General features: G+C 43.3%; 1 protein-coding gene across 1 annotated transcript in view; it reads left to right on the forward strand.

Annotated features, from left to right (window-relative positions):
- The window catches only part of LOC144694412 (uncharacterized), a 296780-nt gene that overhangs the window by 25459 nt on the left and 252571 nt on the right, over positions 1–18750 (forward strand). Inside the window, exon 3 of the mRNA XM_078564775.1 lies at positions 14016–14100. Within this exon, the coding sequence (XP_078420901.1) occupies positions 14068–14100 (33 nt within the window). The 5' untranslated portion in view covers positions 14016–14067. The remainder of the gene's footprint in view (positions 1–14015; positions 14101–18750) is intronic.

An 18750-nucleotide genomic window follows, 5' to 3' on the forward strand; every position in this document is an offset into this window, starting at 1 on the left:
TATAAATTATTGGAAAAAAAGGGGGATCAGAAAGGGGGTGGGGATGGAGGAGAGAGTTCATGATCTAAAATTGTTGAACTCAATATTCAGTCCGGAAGGCTGTAAAGTGCCAAGTCGGAAGATGAGGTGCTGTTCCTCCAGTTTGAGTTGGGCTTCACTGGAACAATGCAGCAGGCCAAGGACAGACATGTGGGCATGAGAGCAGGGTGGAGTGTTAAAATGGCAAGCGACAGGGAGTTCTGGGTAATGCTTGCGGACAGACCGAAGGTGTTCTGCAAAGCGGTCACCCAGTATGCGTTTGGTCTCTCCAATGTAGAGGAAACTGCATTGGGAGCAACTAATGCAGTAGGCTAAATTGAGGGAAGTGCAAGTGAAATGCTGCTTCACTTGAAAGGAGTGTTTGGGCCCTTGAACGGTGAGGAGAGGGGAAGTAAAGGGGCAGGTGTTGCACCTTCTGCGGTTGCATGGGAAGGTGCCGTGGGAGGGGGTTGAGGTGTAGGGGGTGATGGAGGAGTGGACCAGGATGTCCCGGAGGGAACGATCCCTGCGGAAAACCGCGGTGGGGGTGAAGGGAAGATGTGTTTGGTGGTGGCATCATGCTGGAGTTGGTGGAAATGGCGGAGGATGATCCTTTGAATGCGGAGGCTGGTGGGGTGATAAGTGAGGACACGGGGGACCCTATCATGGTTCTGGGAGGGAGAGGAAGGTGTGAGGGCGGATGCGCGGGAGATGGGCCGGACACGGCTGAGGGCCCTGTCAACCACCGTGGGTGGAAAACCTCGGTTAAGGATGAAGGAAGACATGTCAGAGGAACTGTTTTTGAAAGTGGCATCATCAGAACAGATGCAACGGAGGTGAAGGAACTGAGAGAATGGGATGGAGTCCTTACAGGAAGCGGGGTGTGAGGAGCTGTAGTCGAGGTAGCTGTGGGAGTCGGTAGGCTTGTAATGAATATTGGTGGACAGTCTATCACCAGAAATTGAGACAGAGAGGTCAAGGAAGGGAAGGGAAGTGTCAGAGATTGACCATATGAAAATGATGGAGGGGTGGAAATTGGAAGCAAAATTAATAAATTTTTCCAGGTCCAGACGAGAGCATGAAGCAGCACCGAAGCAATCATCGATGTACCAGAGAAAGAGTTGTGGCAGGGGGCCGGAGTAGGACTGGAACAAGGGATGTTCCACATACCCCTTAAAGTGACAGGCATAACTGGGGCCCATGCAGGTACCCATAGCCACACCTTTTATTTGGAGGAAGTGAGAGGAGTTTAAGGAGAAATTGTTCAGTGTGAGAACAAGTTCAGCAAGACGGAGGAGAGTAGTGGTGGATGGGGATTGTTCGGGCCTCTGTTTGAGGAAGAAGCGGAGAGCCATCAGACCATCCCGGTGGGGGATGCAGGTGTAGAGGGATTGGACATCCATGGTGAAGAGGATGCAGCTGGGGCCAGGGAACTGAAAATTGTTGATATGGTGTAGGGTGTCAGAGGAATCACGGATGTAGGTGGGGAGGGACTGGACAAGGGGAGAGAGAATGGAGTCAAGATAGCGAGAAATGAGTTCCGTGGGGCAGGAACTGGCTGACACGATCGGTCTGCCGGGACAGTTCTGTTTGTGGATTTTGGGTAGGAGGTAGAAGCTGTCCGTCCGAGGTTGGGAGTCTATGAGGTTGGAAGCTGTGGAAGGAAGATCTCCAGTGGAGATGAGGTCAGTGACAGTCCTGGAAACAATGGCTTGATGTTCGGTGGTGGGGTCATGGTCCAGGGGGAGGCAGGAGGAAGTGTCTGCGAGTTGACGCTCAGCCTCTGCGAGGTAGAGGTCAGTGCGCCAGACAACAACAACACCACCCTTGCCAGCAGGTTTGATGACAGTGTCAGTGTTGGACCTGAGAGAACGGAGTGCAGCAAGTTCAGAGAGAGACAGGTTAGAGTGGGTGAGAGGAGCAGAGAAATTGAGACGACTGATGTCACGCCGACCGTTCCCAATGAAAAGATCAAGAGAAGGTCAGAATCCCTCCCTCTGGATTCTTACCTTCTCTTGATCTTTTCATTGAGAACTGTCGGCGTGACATCAGTCGTCTCAATTTCTCTGCTCCTCTCACCCACTCTAACATGTCTCTCTCTGAACTTGCTGCACTCCGTTCTCTCAGGTCCAACCCTGACATTGTCATCAAACCTGCTGACAAGGGTGGTGCTGTTGTTGTCTGGCGCACTGACCTCTACCTCGCAGAGGCTGAGCGTCAACTCGCAGACACTTCCTCCTACCTACCCCTGGACCATGACCCCACCACTGAACATCAAGCCATTGTTTCCAGGACTGTTACTGACCTCATCTCCTCTGGAGATCTTCCTTCCACAGCTTCCAACCTCATAGTCTCCCAACCTCAGATGGCCCGCTTCTACCTCCTACCCAAAATCCACAAACAGAACTGTCCCGGCAGACCGATCGTGTCAGCCTGTTCCTGCCCCACGGAACTCATTTCTCGCTACCTTGGCTCCATTCTCTCTCCCTTTGTCCAGTCCCTCCCCACCTACATCCGTGATTCCTCTGACACCCTACATCATATCAACAATTTCCAGTTCCCTGGCCCCAACCGCCTCCTCTTCACCATGGATGTCCAATCCCTCTACACCTCCATCCCCCACTGGGATGGTCTGATGGCTCTCCGCTCTTCCTCGAACAGAGGCCCGAACAATCCCCATCCACCACTACTCTCCTCCGTCTTGCTGAACTTTTTCTCACACTGAACAATTTCTCCTTAAACTCCTCTCACTTCCTCCAAATAAAAGGTATGGCTATGGGTACCCGCATGGACCCCAGTTATGCCTGTCTCTTTATGGGGTATGTGGAACATTCCTTGTTCCAGTCCTACTCCGGCCCCCTGCCACAACTCTTTCTCCAGTACATCGATGATTGCTTCGGTTCTGCTTCAAGCTCCCGTCTGGACCTGGAAAAATTTATTAATTTTGCTTCCAATTTCCACCCCTCCATCATTTTCACATGGTCCATCTCTGACACTTCCCTTCCCTTCCTTGACCTCTCTGTCTCAATTTCTGGTGATAGACTGTCCACCAATATTCATTACAAGCCTACCGACTCCCACAGCTACCTCGACTACAGCTCCTCACACCCCGCTTCCTGTAAGGACTCCATCCCATTCTCTCAGTTCCTTCACCTCCGTTGCATCTGTTCTGATGATGCCACTTTCAAAAACAGTTCCTCTGACATGTCTTCCTTCATCCTTAACCGAGGTTTTCCACCCACGGTGGTTGACAGGGCCCTCAGCCGTGTCCGGCCCATCTCCCGCGCATCCGCCCTCACACCTTCCTCTCCCTCCCAGAACCATGATAGGGTCCCCCTTGTCCTCACGTATCACCCCACCAGCCTCCGCATTCAAAGGATCATCCTCCGCCATTTCCACCAACTCCAGCATGATGCCACCACCAAACACATCTTCCCTTCACCCCCCTGGTGGCATTCCGCAGGGATCGTTCCCTCTGGGACACCCTGAGTCATACTGACTCGAAAGGTTAACTGTATTCCTCTCTGCAGATGCTGCCAGACCTGCTGAGTTTTTCCAGGTATTTTTATTTTTGTTCCCTATCTATCCCTACTCAACTCCGAATACAGCAGCTAGAACAGAATGAGAGGAACAATAATGTCTATGGCAATCAAAGGCATTGGAGTTAGCACCAACAAAATAGTGGCAATCGTGAAAAAAAATCCCCATGTTTAAATGGCTGTACAGACTTTCTTGTATGATAATATTAATCAAGGAAGGTGATGTGGGGAGGCTCAGGTCAGAAGTGACCTTGTGACTTTGGAAGAATCAGGTCAGAAGGGTTAAGTATCTCTTGGAGAAAAAAACCCCATATGTAAGATGTAATTCGGAGTGAGGAAACCTTTTTTGGGTAATATTTTGAAGTGGTTCTTTTTATGCTTTTGTGTGTTTAGATTGGGCATTTTGGAAAGATTAACACTGCAGAGTCTGTTATGACTATAAGCACTGGATTCATTCCAATATAAACTTGGCAGTCCACAAAAAAAAAAATTCAACCTGCCAGAGAATAAGCTGAGATGAAAATTCACCTTATTAGTAGTGGTGCATTATACTTAAATGTCAAAACATACAACCTACTTGAAGTTTCCATAACTGCCGACATTGCTGTTCCATGACCAGCCAACAGAAGGTGGGGAGAAAAGAGAATAATTCTATTTCTTTCATAGCTGGTCAGAATGCCATTGTCAGAAAAATAAAAAGAAAAGAGCCAAGAAAACATACAAGGAGAAAATGAACAGTAAATTAAGACTAATAAAAAAAACTGACATCACTACTTGAGCTATGTTTCCTTTGAAGGAAGAATAGCTCTCTAAGCACTATTTGATTCGTTCATTTTAGATCACATCATTAGACAAATATTTTTCCTGCAGGGTCATTCCTGTAATTTTAGTCAACATTGCTTTCTCTTTGAAATGTAAAATTAAGCCAATTAGTGATAACATAAATTTAGTCAGGCCACATCATTTTAGCTAGAGTTGTTTGATTTAATCAGTTGTTTGGGTTATTAAAGAAGATTTTATAGTCGTAATTAAAAGAGATCATATGGTATCCATGGTGATGGCTGTGGCGCCTTGGTGATAAGCAGTGACTTCAGGCCGATATATTTTGCCACTGCCGAAGCATTGATGTTGTCTAATTGTATTTATTTTTAAAGAATGAAACAGTGAACCGTAAAAGGCATTTTAGTGTGTCCATGAATATGTAGTAGTCATTTTTGCTCTGGAAATTTCTACCACTATCCCATAGGTATTTATTTAGAACCCCAAGACACCTATATAATACAGGTGATAATGAAATGGTAAATTGTTTAGATTATGTGGAATTTTTGCCCCATGAAATCTATCAGCAAACACACTTAAAGCTGTTAACTGTGTGCTTAATTCTCACATGGTAAGCCTGGCTATACTGGATTTTTGTTGGACTTTGGAGGTTTGTACTGGAATCATAAACTTATTTGGCACCTGGGAATTGAGGAAACACCATGAGCTCCTCAACAGTCGGCACAGAACCAATGGGCAGTATCGTCCCAGATTTGTGCTAAGTACAGTAGTGGGCGGGAAAAATAATGTTTTTCCCAGCGGCCGCAATGGCAGGTGTTCATGCTATATCGTCACAATCCTGCCTCATTAATCATGCATTCCCAGGAAACACGCCATTTGCATGGTGGGTGGATTCTCATTCTGCCGCCACGCCATCACCTCGCTTCTTCATCACGCTGGGCGCCATATTTAAAGTGCAGCCGTGCACACACCTCTCAGTGCTTCCAGTCCAGGACTGCTGCACAGAAGACATGACCCCAAAAGGCAAGAAGACTGCAACTCCACGATTCAGTGACTCGTCCCTTGAGCGCCGTCTGGATGCCTTGATGCCTTCTACCCCCGCTCTGGTTGCAGGAGGGCCAGCAACAGCACCAATCCGGCTTGGGAGGCGGTGGCAGCAGTGGTCAGTGCCAATGCTCTGCAAAAGAGGACAGCCACCCAGTGCTGCAAGAGGATGAATCATCTCCTCCGTTCTGCTAGGGTAAGTCACTCTTCTCATCACTCTCAATGCACACACTCACAAACCTATCACACACCCACAGGGCCCTCACTCACTGCCAGTTCAAGGGACATCACCATTCACTCTCTTACACACACTTTCATTGTCCTCATCCCGTCCATGGGACCACTCACCACCCACACATGCCAGGCATACTTATCATCTGGCTTGGCAGGTGTCCTGCTTACACTCTCCCATCTGTATTCATGCAGGTCAAGCTGGCACACAATAAGATCCTCCTGGAATCAAGTGACTATGAGGGCCTCTGCTTCGTCTCCATGACAGGAGCATTCTCACAGAGGGTGTGTGCACTGCCGTTAGTCAGACTGGAGTCAACCGTTCACAGATGCAATGTTAGGATCTATGGTGTCTCCTCACTGCATGTTGTCATCATCCTCCACAAATCTAGCAGCTGTGAGAGCCTCCCGAGCACGCCTGCCTTGTCTGGCCAGTGTGATGGCCTCATCTCTGTCATCATCACCTTCAAGGACCTCTTCACCCTCGTCCCTGTCGACATTCTCCTCATCGGAGGGGCCTCCAGCTCCTCTATCTCCTCCTCAGCCAGCTCCTCTCCCTATTGCAGTGCCACGTTGTAAAGGGCGCAGCAGACAACGACGATGCTTAACACCCTCTGTGGACTATATTGCAGGGCTCCACCAGACCAATCCAGACACCAGAACCACATTTTCAGCATCCTGATGGTCTGCTCCACCAAGGTGCAAGTTGCAGTATGACCCTCATTATACTTTCACTCTGTTGCAGTCTGAGGTCGCTGCATGGATATCATCAGCCACATTCTCTGCAGGTAGCCCTTGACCTCGAGGAGCCATCCCTGCAACCTCTGTTTTCCCTGGAAGACGTCTGGGATCCGAGGCCTACTAAGGATGTAGGAGTTGTGGACACTCCCTGGGAACCAGGCGCACACCTGCAGTATGCGTTTGTGGTGGTTGCACATCAGCTGAACATTCACCGAGTGGAAGCTCTTGCAGTCGACGTAGTTGACTGTTTGTTGCCACGGAGATCTGAGTGCCACATGAGTGTAGTTGATGGCACCCTGCACCTGTGGCAAGCCTGAGACCTGGGCAAATCCCCATGTTCTTGCATTCTGGCTTTCCTGGTCCCTTGCAAAATGCACAATGTAGTGTACCTTCACCAAGATGGCATCTGTGACGTCATGGATGCATTTGTGGGTGGATGCATATGAGATCCCACAAAGGTCACCTGTGGAGCCCTGAAAGGAGCCACTGGCGTAAAAATTGAGCACCGTGGTCACTTTCATGGTCACTGGCAATGGAGGCTCTCCATGTCCCGATGGCGCCAAATCCTGTAGCAGCTGGCAGATGTGACCGACCAGTTCCCTGGTTATTTGCAGTCTCCAGCGACACTGGTTCTCGGTCATCTGCAGGAATGAAAGGCGGCGTCTATAAGCCCTTGGTCTAGTAGGTGCTGACCAGTGAAGGCTTGCCGTGGCTCTTCAATGGCGTGTGTGAGAGCCCAAAACCGCCCCTTCTTCCTGAGGGTGCCACTCCTCCCTCTGCCCAGCCAGGCGCCTCTGTCGCTCTCTTCTGCCTCGTCCCCGCTTACTTTATGGCATTTGGTGGCACTTTCATGCATTTGCGTTGCTTGAGTGGGCAGATAATCTAGAGGCCCAACTCCAGGCATGTCAATGTGGCTGCGCTTGAACTGTCTCAGCTGTGGAGGAATGGTCACTTTCTACAAGGTCTTCCTAATGCATGGCTGCTTCCCTCCCCTCAGCCCAGCATGTGCTTGTGCACTGCCATCAAATGCAGTGTAGTCCTTGTCCCCCACAACTCACCTCAACCACAGTGCAGCCTTTGCCTCCCTGCCAAGCTTGCTTCAACTGCAGTGCAGTCCTTGCTCCCCCCAACCCCCCTAAGTCGCCTCAACCTTGAAGTCCAACAGGCGACCCTGGCGAGCACTGCACAACGTTACTGTGCCCTCACCTCTGAGTTCCCCTTAAAGTGCAACCCGCCAAGTGCCTTACATATGCTGTTGTGAAACACGCAGATCGTTGGCTTAAAGTTCTGCCCGTGCTTTTGGCTCAATGTTTGTTTAGATTCCTTTTAGAATTTGACTTTGACACAGTTGTGTCATTGTGCTAACATTTCTCAATTTTGTATTGACAATTTTCTATTGATGGGGGAATTCAATGACGTTCCATGTATGGATTTAAAATTGCTTAATAATTTAATAGGTCTGCAAAAATGCTAGAATTGAAGCAAGTAATCACATTAGGTAATGATACAATTACCTACGATTCTTCATAGCAGCTCACCATTGTTGCAAACCAAGCTGGCAAATTAGAAATGGATGAAGGAGGAATGACTATCATTCTGAGAAAACTGAAAATGATGACCGCTGCTCTTTCAATTGAAAATCCATGTCCTCAAGCCACTACAACAAATGATCGAGCTTTATTGGTCACTTTTCTCTTCAATGTGATGCAATATCGAGTGTTCGGCTGTGAAGTTATTACCACAATTCTCACATAAAATGACATAACGTTTTACTGCATGGAACCAGACCGTTTGACACAATAGGTCAATACAGGAATTTATATTCCTCATAAGCCTCCTCCCACATTACTTCTTCTCATCCTTTCAACTTAACTTCTATTTCTTTCTCCCTTATGTCCTTATCTAGCTTCCCCTTAAAAGCATCCATTCTATTTGCCTCATTGCTCCCTGTGATAGCGAATTCCAAATTCTCACCATTCTCTGAGTAAAGAAGTTTCTTCGAAAATCCTTATGGGATTAGTAGTGGCTAGCTTGTATTTACAGTCCCCTGATTTTAGACTCCCCCATGAGTGGGAATATTATCTCTACATTTACCCTATTGAACCCTTTCATAATTCTAAATGCCTCCCCAACAGCTCACCTCTCAGTCTTCTCTTTTCTATAGAAAGGAATTACAGCCTGTCCAGTCTTTCCTGATAGTTGTGCCCTCTTAGTTCTGGTATCAACTTTGTAAATATATTTTGCACTTTGTCCAGCGCTTCTATATCATTTTCGCAATATGGGTATGAAATTTATGGTGAGGTGGGAGGGACACGTAAAATAAAATGGGTGGCCAGTCCACTGCCTTCCTGCCTACCCCGACTTGACCTGTATATTTCAGGGGGCCAGTAAGGCATCAGCCAGCCACCTGCCCTAAAACCTAATGAGGCTTTTTAGTGGTCAATCAATGACCATTTAATGTGCAGTGTGGTGTATTTGACCAGTTTCCTGTTAATTCATAATTACCTCATATTAATTCTGAATGTTAGAGTATAAGATAGATATTGTAATTTGCTTTACTTTTCTGACTTTGTATAGTGAAGTTTATTTTGTTTGTTTAAAACCGTGGAATCTTGTGGCTTTATTATCTTAGTGGGTGACTGGGATTTCAAACCTTATCTACTTTAAACAAAAAGTTAGTTGTCCCTAACCGGATCATGACAATAGTAACTGAAGGTCATTTGAATTAACAGTACAGCTGAACCAAATGAAGCAATTGTTATTTTGCATTCTGAAGTAGTAAGGCAATGATATCATAATATTAGCTTCAGTCAATCAGAACTGAAAGGGATTGCACAAATAGAAAGGCTGATAGCAAATATGGTAATTACTTTCTTATGATTGCTGCGCTGAAATAAAAAAATGTTTCTTAAAGCACATTTCTCACTAAATTTAATGAGAGAGGAAAATATAGAAGTTCTGTATTTTAGGGAAAGTTTGAAAACCTATATCGAGATCAAAGGGACATAGATGTAAGATTAAATGTAAATGACAGAGAACAGGAGAAAGCTTTGACACATTGCTGTGAGGCTCTGGGATGCACTATCAGGGTTAGTTCTTGGAGCATGATATTGATTGAAGCATACATGAAGGAAAGGGGTGATACAGGAATTTGGGAACAGGGTTAGCGTATGGGATTAAGACAACTGCTCTTGTGGAGGATAAACACCAATATGGACTGGAACTCCCTCCCTAACAGCACTGTTGGGTGTACCTACACCACATGGACTGCAGCGGTTCAAGAAAGCAGTTCACCACCACCTTCTCAAGGGCAATTAGGGATGAGCACTAAATGTTGGCCTTGCCAGCAACACCCACATTCCATGAATTACTAAAAGAAAAAGGACCAGTTGAGCTGAACAGCTTATTTCAAGTTGTAACTTCTATTGTTCTAAGCGGGTTGACCATGGGCGTAGAGGGAATGGGACTTTGCAACCGAGCACTGCTAGGAGAGGACAGCACTTACAGGGATTGCATATTAGGGAATCTCAGGTATGCCCCTCAGGAGCTTTCATCCGTTCATTTTAATGGATGAAAAATCATGGGCTACATGCCAGTGATTTGCCCATTGGCAAACCTTATAAATACCATTTCCTACCAGAAGCATTGGATCCTGGAATAAACTCTAATATTGAAATTTGCTGATGAAACCAGTAAATGAACATGACAACTGGGAGCAAGATTGCAGGAGGAGGCATAAACAGGTTAATTTGTGTAAAAGAACGGTGAATGATAGTGTGCATTAAATGCCAAATTATTCAATGGAGTTGAAGAAAAAAGGAAAAGAGCAGCTGCACAAATCTTTAGATGTGGTGCTGAGGATGGAAAAGCCATACACAGGACAAAGCATTTCTGCATTTCAAATGTATAAGCATTGAGTACAAAATTCAAGAAGTTGGCAATGAATCTGAATCTGAATATCAATTTGGCCACAATGGACTGTATCCCATTAAAAAAAGGAACTTGGAAACATGTAAAATGTGTCTAGTTCATTAATATGATACAGAGAAAAAGATATTGTTACAATCAAAGACATAAAGTTAGGGCTGTATTCTCTACAAAGTTTTTGCCATGTGTAAATTTCACTTTGTTTTGCATTCTACAGCACTACTATTGAAAAACATTTCTGAATCCATTTTCAAAAAAAAATTACTTGCGAAATCATTGCGTGCATGGCAACGAGTTCCCTTTGATCACCTTCTCATATTACTAGTGTTGAGTGTCTGTTACCAAATGTCTGCTTCATAGTGCTGGCCTGAAGAGATTTTACTTGACACATGATATATAGCAACAACACGGGCTGACTCATTATTTTTATTTATCTGTAAACTGATAACACATTTTAGACTAACAGTCACTTGATATTACATAACTTAAATATTGCTGTAAAGAGAGACATGTTGCCGAAGCTTTTCATCTTGCACGCATCAGGACAAACACAAGAATGCCAAATTGCAATGTGATTGTTTGAAATTTGACATTCTTGCATTTGTCCTGATGAATGCAAGATGAAAAGCTTCGGCAAATGTCTCTCTTTACAGCAAATAGATCTTAGACTATAGGGCACTTAATCCTCTAATCAGCAAATTTGCTGCACATTCAAGATGTCAAACAAATGTACAACAAGGTACTTGGTTGAATGAATAGGTGAAGCTGGATAGGAGTTGCTGCTGTTACAAAGGTGAGTTTCAGGTACTTTCTTTAAATATTGAAAATAGAGGTTTGAATTACACCAAAGGATGGCTCAAAAAATCTGGAAAATAAAAGACTAATATTTGAAAGTTCCCTATCCTCTCTCCAGGGTTTCTGTCACCTTCTGGGTGTAGTGATGCACAGCAAATTGTGAAATGTTGGCATTGCCGCTGGTTCCATCTTGGAAATATCCACTGGCGTAAAAAGAGTGGGCCGTGGTAATCTTGATGGCCACTGGCAGTGCTGTCCTCACCCTGCTGTGTGGCTGCAGGTCCAGTGGAAGAAGGTGGAGCAGTTCATTCACCACCTTGGTGAAAGGTAGCTGCCTTAGGCAGTGCTTCTGGCTAAGGTGTAGATAGGAAAAGTACTCTCTGAACACCCTTGCTTGGTACAGCTTTTTACTGACAGCCCTCCATCTTATGGTCAAGGTGCAGAACGTGGCCTACCATAGATGTCTGGTCAGCCATCACTTTTGAAATTTTGAGCTTCTGTAGCATCAGCATCAGTGATGGTCTACAGACAAATTTAGCATTCCAAGTATACTGCAATTTCTGACTCAATACTAAAAAGATCACTGTTAATTTAATGTCTATTTTCTTACAGAAATTTTTTTTCAGCAAAAAAATAGTTTTCCAATTTGCCTTCATTACAGTGATTACATTTAGAAATACTTGATTGGATGTAAAGTGCTTCAAGACATTTTGAGGGGGTGAAACATAGAAACAAAGAAAATAGGAGCAGGAATAGGCCATTCAGCCCTTCGAGCCTGCTCCCCCATTCAGTATGATCATGGCTTATCCTCTATCTCAACATCATACTCCTGGGCTCTCTCCATACCCCTTGACATTTTTAGAGTCCAGAAATCTATCTATTTCCTTCTTAAATATATTCAGTGACTTGGCCTCCACAGCCTTCTGTGGTAGAGAATACCATAGGTTCACCACCTTCTGAGTGAACAAGTTTTTCCCCAACTTAGTCCTAAATTGTCTACCCCGTATCCTGAGACTGTGACCCTTTGTCCTAGAACCCCCAGCCAGAGGTAGTATCATTCCTGTATCCAGTCTATACATCTCTGTCAGAATTTTATATGTTTCAATGAGATCTCCTCTCATCCTTCTCAACTCCAGTGAATACAGGCCTAGTTGGCCCAATCTATCTTCATACGACAATCCTACCATCTCAGGAATCAGCCTGGTGAACCTTCACTGCACTCCCTCTCTGGCAAGTATATCCTTTCTTAGGCAAGGAGACCAAAACTGCACACAATACTCCAGGTGTGGAAAGGTGCTTCATAAATGGACGTTTTGTTTTCTTTCTCTTTCATCTATCTATCTCAACTATATCGGGGTTGGGTTGGTAAATCTGTTGTGCTTGGTCATTAAGACTTGTGACACTGTTGCATAACAGAATTTCTTGCACTATTATCACCAAAGAGCCTAAAGAGATAACAGACAGGTTAATAAGTATTTCATAGAGATTTTCGTACTTAATGCAACTGAAACGATCATGTCAGAGGAACAAATAGACATGAAAAACAAAACAGAAACAAAAAATAAAAAATAACTTTTAAACAGTTGGAAATGACTTGTGATCATTTGAAATATATGATAAATAAAATATTCTCTTGGAAAGGCTTCAGAATATATCCAACTGTGATCTAATCAAATTGTCTGGACAATCAGATAGCACAGAAGACCACAGGAATCAATATTTAAAACAGCACAGATTATACCCATCAAATACATTCTTACCATCTTTTCATTAAAGCTGTCCAAGAAGTCTCTGGAGAATGATGAAAAACTAGCATCATTCTTAAGGGTTTAAAAAGTCATAGGTTTAAGGAGAGGAACATTAAATAATCTGTAAAAAGCGTAAGCTGGTAACCTTCTCCAGTACATTTAATTCTGGTTTTGTGAAATTCGTGATTTCTTTCGCGCCTCTGCTTGTAAGGCATTTGAGTATTCTGCATGTTCCCTAATGAATCTTGTTTGTCAGAGGGTGCTCTCTCCAAGTTGGGAGGTTACACTCCCACTCGTGGTAGTCAATGTCATTAATTTATGTATCAAAGTTCTTCTGAACACAGGAAGGGGACTCCCTTAACAAGATCAACAGCTGCTGAGAAGTTAAACATCCTTGTAGGGTTAAAGGTAAAGCTTAGAAGGTGTAATGAGTAGAGCTCCTGATTCGTTTTTTTATTCATTCATGGGATGTGGGCTTCACTGGCTGGGCCAGCATTTATTGCCCATCCCTAGTTGCCCTTGACAACTGAATGGCTTGCTTGGCCATTTCAATCAACCACAACCTGGAGTCACTTGTAGGGTAGGAAAGGACAGCAGATTTCCTTCCCTAAAGGACATTAGTGAACTAGATAAGTTTTACAGCAATTGACAATGGTTTCATGGTTATCATTAGACTTTCAATTCCAGATTTTTATTGAATTCAAATTCCACCATCTGACATGGCAGGACTTGAACCCAGGTCCCCAAAGCATTACCCTGCGTCCCTGGATTAATAGCCCAGCGGCAATACCACTCCCACTATTCATGGCTCCTTTAGTATTCCATTGGAATTGAACCTCATAGACCACACTTGCATCCTGTTATGATGTAATTAAAATGCTAATACTATTCTGTTTTAGAATTTGAGCACATCACCATTAGGCATTGTCTTTTTCTCCTAATAATAGCATTCCATTCATAGAATCCTTTTTATTTCATAAGTAATCTCTTTCAAACTGTCTTTCTTCACCTTCTCTTCTGAGGAATCCCACTAGGTGAAGACTTAAAAATTGTTCAAAGCCTTCATGTGCTGTTTGCTGTTTTGTTCATTTCTTTAGTAGTCCCAATGTTTGGTTTGCACTCCCAAATTGTACAATGCCCACTCATTTACACACAGTTATCATATGAGTTGTTTATTCGTGTTTTCTTTCAGTTTCCTTTCTTCCCCTTTCCTGCTTCTTCTGTGGCACTGAAGTTGAATCACAATGGGAAATGAAAGCAGTTCAATGGGTGATCAGGTGGGTCTGTGTTGGCATTTATTTTTTAACACAGGACATGTGTCTGGACATACAATGTATAGTAATCAATAAATAATGTGAAAAGACTGAGCACTCATTGTTACTGCACCCTAAGCTTGTAAATATGTTTGACAATTAACAATCAGATGCAGTCTTATATGTTTCACTTAATGTTAAGTCAGATGTTACATGTGATTTTTAAAAATCATATTTCTGATTTCAAATATTTTTGCAAGGACCTTCCAACTTCAGTCTGAAGAGCTCTTCAATGATATAACCCTATTCACAGTAGCAATTTTATTAAGGCCATAGTAAAATAATTTGCATGCATGAAAATAAATTGTATGGAGAAAGTGCAAATATTCTGAGTTGGCAAATTTTACTGAGCCTTCACCCCTGTAAAAATAATTTGTGCTTTTCTTGGGAGACACAATTGCCAGGTAAACAGGGTTTCAGACAATTTAGAGAGCACAGAGTCTTTGCATTATGTACCCAAAGCATAGATCACATAAACTATATTGTGGTTATTAGGTTTATGGTGCACTACTTTTATGACTGTTTTGTAATGCTTGCGTCCAGAATGTTAACATAGAATTGGTCACAATTATGAATTGTTAAAAGCTTCTAATTTTATTCCTTTTCTCAGTTTTGATAGTAGTTATAGATTCGGAGAAATTGCATGATGCATCTAATTGGAGAAAGTAGGAAATTTTATTATAATCAAGGTTCCAATGTGTTTTATGTTAAAATAAGAGGCTGAGGGGTAATTTTCCAAGTGGATATTAGTGTCTGTGTACCTCTCCTCTCACTGGCTACGTGATGGTGATCTTCCCATATATGCAAATATCCCCACTGCTGGTACCCAATTGGAAAATTATCTCATTCGGCTCATCAAGATGTGGTGAAGCTGACAGGGTTAATCAGTACTAGGCCCTTATTCAAGGAGATATTCATCAAAGCCATTATCAGATAAATTGACCTTTTAGATTTTAAATTAATTTTAAATAAGGCAGCTTATAGATGTGTCCATTCTCCACATAAATTGGATAAATTATTTTTATTCATGCATTTGCTAATGGTTTTAAATTAACCACCAAGAAACTCAGAAGTAAATTTAAAGGAATATTGGCCACTTCTTTTGGCCTTCCTTAGTTTTCAGTTATTTCTTCTCACTATCACTTTCCTCTATGCTGTACCAACGCCATCAACAGATAGAATCATAGAGTGGTTACAGCACAGAAGGAAACCATTTGGCCCATTGTGTATGTGCTGGCCCTCTGAAGGAGCAATTGGCCCAGTGCTATTCTGCTGCCTTTTCCCTGTAACTCTGCAAACTTTTCCTTTTCAGATAATGATCCAACCCCTTTTGAAAGCCTCAATTGGCCCTGCCTCCACCAGACTCTCAGCCAGTGCATTCCAGATCCTAACCACTCGTTGCGTAAAAAAGTTGTTCCTCATGTCACCATTGCTTCTTTTGCCAATTACCTTAAATCTTTGCCTCTCTCTTTCTCGATCCTTCCATCAATGGGAACAGTTTCTCCCTATCTACTCTGTCCAGAACTCTCATGATTTTGAATACCTCTATCAAATCTCCTCTCAACCTTCTCTTCAAGAAGAACTTCTCCAATCTTCCTGTGTAACTGAAGTTCCCCATCCTGGAACCATTCTTATGAATCTTATCTGCACCCTCTCCACTATCCTCACGCCATCCTAAAGTGTGGGGCCCAGGACTGGATGCTAGGTGAGGCTCCAGTTGAGGCTGAACCAATATTTTATCTCAACCTGTCCTGCCACTTTCAATGACTTATGCACATATACACCCAGGTCTCTCTGCTCCTGCACCCCTTTAGAATTGTATCATTTATTTTATATTGTCTCTCTGCATTCTTTCTATCAAAATGAATCACCTTACAATTATCTACATTAAGTTTCATCTGCCACTTGTTCGCCCATTCCGTCAACTTGTCCATGCCTTGTTGAAGTTACAGATTATCATCTGCATCGTTCATAATACTTCAAAATTTTGTATCGTGTGTAAATTTTATAATTATGCCCTGTACACCAAGGTTTAGGTCAAGAAGAGCAGTGGTCCTAACACCAATAGCGAGGGAACTCCAGTATAAAACTCCCTCCAGTCTGAAAAACAACTGTTTACCATTACTCTTTGTTTCCTGCCACACATCCAATTTTGTATCCATGTTGCTACTGTCCGTTTTATTTCATGAGCTCTAACTTTGCTCGCAAAGCAGTTATGTGGCACCTTATCAAATGCCTTTTGGAATTCATGTACACCACAACAACAGCATTACCTTCATCAAGCCTCTCTGTTACCTCATCAATAAATTCCAGCAAGTTAGTTAATCACGATTTACCCTTAACAAATCCATGCTGGCTTTTCTTAATTAACCCATATTTGCCTAAATTACAATTAATTTTCTCATGAAATAGCATTTCAAAAGCTTCCCCCACCACTAAGCTTAAACTGACTCATATTTGCTGAGCTTATCTTTACACCTATGTTTGAACAAGGGTGTAACATTTGCAATTCTCCAGTCCTCTGGCATCACCCCTTGACTCATTCATAAGTCACTGAAAGCTAACATGTTGGTGCAACAAACAATTAGGAAGGCAAATTATATATTAGCCTTTTTCACAAGGATATTTGAATACAGGAGTAAGGAAGTCTTGTTGCAGTTGTATAGAGCCTTGGTGAGATTACACCTGGAGTATTATGTGCAGTTTTGGTCTCCTTATTTAACGAAGGATGCACTGGCCATAGGCGGAGTGAAATGAAGGTTCACCAGATGAATACTGGGGGTGGCAGGATTGTCCTATGAGGAGAGATTGAGGAGGCTGGGCCTATTCTCTAGAAGAATGAGAGATGACCTCGTTGAAGTGTACAGAATTCTTACAGGGCTCGACAGGTTAGATGGAGGAAGGCTACTTCCCCTGGTTGGGGGGTGGTCTAAAACCAGGAGACATAGTCTCAGCATAAGACATAGGCCATTTAGGACAGGAATGAGGAGGAATTTCTTCAGTCAGAGGGTGGTGAACCTTTGGCATTCTCTCCCCCACAGGGCAGCAGAGGCTCAGTCAATGAATTTGTTCAAAGCAGAGGTTGATAGATTTCTAGATACCAATGACATCAAGAAGTACGGGTATAGTGTGGGAAGGTGTCATTGAGGTAGAAGGTCAGCCATGATCTAGTTAAATGACAGTGCAGGCTTGAGGGTGAAATGACCCCCTCCTGCTCATATGTTCCTATGTTCCTACTCCTGAGTCTAAGGAAGATTGGAAAATTATGACTAGTACCTCTGCAATTTCCGCTCTCATTTCCGTCAGTACTCATCTCATCCAATCCTGGTGCCTTATCAACTTTAAGTACAGACAGCCTATTCAATACCTCCTCCTCATCAATTTTAAACCCTACAAGTTTCTGAATTTCCTCCTTTCACTATGACCTGGACAGCATCTTCTTCCTTGGTAAAGACAGATGCAAAGTACTCATTCAGTACCTCAGTCATGCCCCTGCCTCCTTGCATACAATGCCTTTTTGGTCCTGAATCGGCCCCACTCCTCCTCTCCCCGTACTTTTATATTTATAATGCCTATAGAAGACTTTTAAATTCCCTTTTATGTTAGCTAGCAGTCTCTTCTCATACCCTCTCTTCGCTTCTTTTATTTGTTTTTTCAATTCTCCTCTGAACCTTCTATATTTGGCCTGGTTTTCAATTGTATTATCCAACCTGACATCTGTTGTAAGCACACTTTTTCTGCTTCAGCTTAACCCCTATCTCTTTCATCACCCAGAGAGCTCTGGATTTAGTTGCCCTACCTTTCTCCTTTCTGGGAATTTACCTTGACTATTCTCGAACTATCTCTTTTTAAAGATAGCCCATTGTTCAGTTACAGTTTTGTCTGCTAATCTTTGATTCCTATTTATCTGGGTCAGATACATTCTTACCGCATTGAATTTGGCTTTTCCCAGTTAATTACTCTTATTCTGGATTGCTCCTTGTCCTTTTCTATAGTCAACCTAAACCTTATGATGCAATGATCACTGTCCCCTAAATGCTCCCCTACTGACAGATGATCCACTTGGCCCACCACATCTCCAAAAATCAGGTCCAGCAGTGCCTCCTTTCTCATTGGACTAGAAACATACTGCTGTAGAAAATTCTCCTAAACTCACACTAGGAACTCTTGCCCCTCTCTGCCCTTTACACTATTACTATCCCAGTTTATATTCAGATCATTAAAGTCCCCCATTATAACTACTATATAATTCTTGCACTCCTCTGTAATTTCCTTGCAAATTTATTCCTCTGCACCTTTCTTACTAGTTGGTGGTTTATAGACTACACTGAGCAATGTAATTGCATCTTTTTTGTTCCTTAGCTCTAGCCAGATAGATTCTGTCCTTGACTTCTCTGGGACATCCTCTCTCTCTCTAGCACTGCAATATTCTCCTTAATCAGTACTGCCACTGCTCCTCCTTTCCTATCTTTCCTTGAACACTTTATATCTAGGAATATTTAACAATGCCCTTCTTTAAGCCAGGTCTCTGTTATCGCTACAGCATCATATTTCCACATGGCTGTGTCTGCAACTCACCAATATTATTTACCACACACCGTACATTCACATGCA

This window comes from Cetorhinus maximus, chromosome 20 (assembly GCF_964194155.1).
Source record: "Cetorhinus maximus chromosome 20, sCetMax3.hap1.1, whole genome shotgun sequence".
In the NCBI taxonomy this organism is placed as follows: domain Eukaryota; kingdom Metazoa; phylum Chordata; class Chondrichthyes; order Lamniformes; family Cetorhinidae; genus Cetorhinus; species Cetorhinus maximus.